Source organism: Sphaeroforma arctica (assembly GCF_001186125.1).
Source record: "Sphaeroforma arctica JP610 unplaced genomic scaffold supercont1.1944, whole genome shotgun sequence".
Classification (NCBI taxonomy): Eukaryota; class Ichthyosporea; order Ichthyophonida; genus Sphaeroforma; species Sphaeroforma arctica.
Window position 1 is genome coordinate 1,962 of NW_014038614.1, and position 3,165 is coordinate 5,126.

At 47.5% G+C, this 3,165-nt stretch overlaps 1 protein-coding gene across 1 annotated transcript; it reads left to right on the forward strand.

Moving 5' to 3' along the window:
- Positions 1 to 637: 637 nt before the first annotated feature.
- On the forward strand, positions 638 to 3,158 carry SARC_11900 (hypothetical protein; the record flags this gene model as incomplete). Its single annotated transcript, XM_014294004.1, has 3 exons — positions 638 to 782; positions 1,865 to 1,950; positions 2,901 to 3,158. Coding segments are annotated over 3 exons (489 nt in total), but the record flags the coding sequence as incomplete, so codon positions are not given.
- Positions 3,159 to 3,165: the final 7 nt, after the last annotated feature.

Consider the following 3,165-nt stretch of genomic DNA (forward strand, 5'->3'; position numbering starts at 1 on the left):
CACCCATCTGGTATACCAGCCGACACGTCAATTCCACGAACATGTCTTTGATGGTGGGTATTGCTTTTTCATTGTAGTCGCATCTGACGTACTAACAGACCAACACACTCGGTTTTGATCGCGCCACGGGCAAACCCAAGTATACGTTTTTCATGTGTAGCTTCTCCTTTCTGAACACGTATTGAGTATCAACAGCCTCGTATTTGGTTGTGGCTCGGGCAAACTCACGGGTATAGCTTTCATGTGTATTAATTCTTCATCGTCAACGGATACACGCGTCTTTGATAGCCACACCGACGAACCCTGGGCCATTTAAACCTGGGCCAATTAACCCTGGGCCATTTTTCTCTTCAGTCATCATCTTTCGCTGCACAAATAAAGACACGGCCACGACTATGGAACACTAACGGGCTCGTCTTTAATCGCGACTCAGACAGGCCCAAGGAACTAGCTGTTGTTTGTGTTACTTCGTCACTATACACGCGCACGGACTACCTACCAACACACTCTCCGTGGCAAGCCATGGGTGCAGCTTTCATGGGTACTGTTTATTCACTCTACACGCCTATTCCCCACTACCAGACTCGTCTTCGATCGGGACACGGGCAAGCCAAAGGGCTATGGTTTCTGCGAGTACATGGACGAGGAGAGTGCCATGTGCGCGCTGCGCAATCTGGCGAATACGGAGATGCTGGGCAGGATGTTACGAGTGGATTACGCCGACAAGGACGCCAGAGACAATGCGGCGGCTCAGGCTCTGCAGAGCGGGAATGCCCCACCAGGTAGGTAAAATGAGGGGAAGGTTGGGTAACGTTTGGGTGAGTTGGAGGGTTTGGCAGGGCAAAAGCGCGGAGTTGGCGATATGGCTGAGGGCCTGAGTGGGCTGTTGCCGTGTGCGGATATTTATTAGTCCATGGTTCAGGTGTATCTATGTTTCCATAGACGTGTCAACTTCGTAGGCGGCGCGCAGTCGTATCCCGAACGAACATCAGTCATCGGTAATGGGCTGTGCCGTGTTTTAACGTAACATAAGGTGTTCGATCGAGCATTCCGTTCAGTATTATATCCAAAACGCGAGCGTTTCTGTGGCCGAGGACTTGTTTTGTTGAGTAGGCCTTGAGCAGTAGATCTGCAGTGGGCTCTGCATATGCGCTAGTTGTGTTTGATTGTTGGTAGGATATGTTTTCACAGGTGGAGGGCGTATGAGTCTTGCACCCAAGAGATTTGCTAGTAGCGCGAACGATGCTCAAGTGCTTTTACTTTGTGTTCATTTCTTTATCATTGATTCTGACAGACCATATACTTAAAGTGCTTTAGCATTGTGTTCCGTTCATTATTATTGATTCTGACAGTCCATATGCTTAAGTGCTTTAGCATTGTATTCATTTCTTTATTATTGATTCTGACAGTGCATATGCTTAAGTGCTTTAGCATTGTGTTCATTTCTTTTTAATTGATTCTGATAGTCCATATGCTTAAGTGCTTAAACATTGTGTTCATTTCTTTTTTATTGATTCTGACAGTCCATATTCTTAAGTGCTTTAGCATTGTGTTCATTTCTTTATTATTGATCCTGACAGTCCATATGTTGGTGATTGTGAGTTGATGGATCTACTTTCAGTACTGCCTACGTATACACACTCTTGTCATCGTTGGTCCCTTCTTTTGTCGTACGTTCGAATATACCAAGAGTATGTAGGTATATGACGTATGTAGGCATAGGTAGGAGGGTACCTACTTATATGTGGGTAGGTACGTATTGATAAGTAGATAGGTATTCCTTAGTATAAAGGCATACACGTTCAGACATACGTGCAACCTTTATCACGCTTCCAACCCCTCTATCATCAAACCTTACCACCAGGCATGGTGGGGGGCGGTCCTATAAACCAGAATCAAGGGCCAGGGCCGTGGAATCCGAATCAAGGACAAAACATGCAGCAGATGCAGGTATGCGCACGTCTCTCTGCACAGGCATGTGTGCAGTTGACCGGTTGGATGATTCTCATGCGTAGGTCGTGTTCGTTAGTGTATAGGAGAGAATGGGGCTGAGTAGTAGATTGCTTCTATGGCGGTGTCGCATTCGTCAGTATGTCCGGGGCAGATCGAGGTGAGAGCTGAGACACGTTTGTTTATATCTGTGTCGTACTCTTTCCGTACAGTACAGATACTGTACAGTATGGGTAGTTCGAATTGAGAAGTGACTCGCTTTAGTGCTGTGTCGTATTTGTCTGTGCACAAAAGTGAGTAGAGACTTAGGAATAGTACGATCCCAGCTGCACACCCGCTGCACTCCAGACCATTTGTCTCCCACACGGCAGTCACCGCATAAGCAGTACTGTAGGCGTATGTCATATATTGAGTTCATTCTGCGCATATGTCGGGTTCTTCCGACTGGATAGTCAGCATGACAATCGGGTGTGTGTGTTGTGTGGGTTATTGGCAGTACTCGTGACTCTCTGTAGAACGCCCACACATTCAGTGGGGAACCGCTTCGGACTTGTGCGAAGGGGATGTTGCACTTGAGCGAACGTTGTCGAAAACTAGTTGGACACGCTCGAGTATTGCTAGTAATGTACAGAACTTCCATAACCGACTATCATACTGGTGATCAAGTGTAGTGGTGACTGACACACACCACTGAGAAATCGAATAGCAGGTAGAGGCACCGGATGTATAGATTATCACACAAACACACAGCCAAATCACACACAACACCTGCCGAATCATCTGTTTTAGAAGACCATAGCCTCTACGTCCTCCATAGCTAATCTATCGCCCATCGCACCGAATACAACTAGATATAACTGGATTTAGCACGACGCGCTTCAATAACTACTAAGAAGCATGGATTAAAACCCTATACCCTAAACCCTAAACCCTCCCTCCCCGTCTTTCAGGTACCTGTGGGCGGCGTAGACAAAGGGAACATCGGGCGGCCCAACTCCACCCAACCACAACAAGCGTTTACACAGCCTATGAGTATGCAGTCAGGCTATGCTCCCACTGATCCTCTGTGCATAGCTCATGGGCCACCATCGGTGGCTACGGCAAACGCAGCGATGGCGGTGGAGGCGACGGTTAAGGGGTTGAGTGTGGAGGTGCTCAAGACAACGCTGCAGGACATGGCTGCGTATTGCAAGGCTTACCCGAGTCAGGTATATA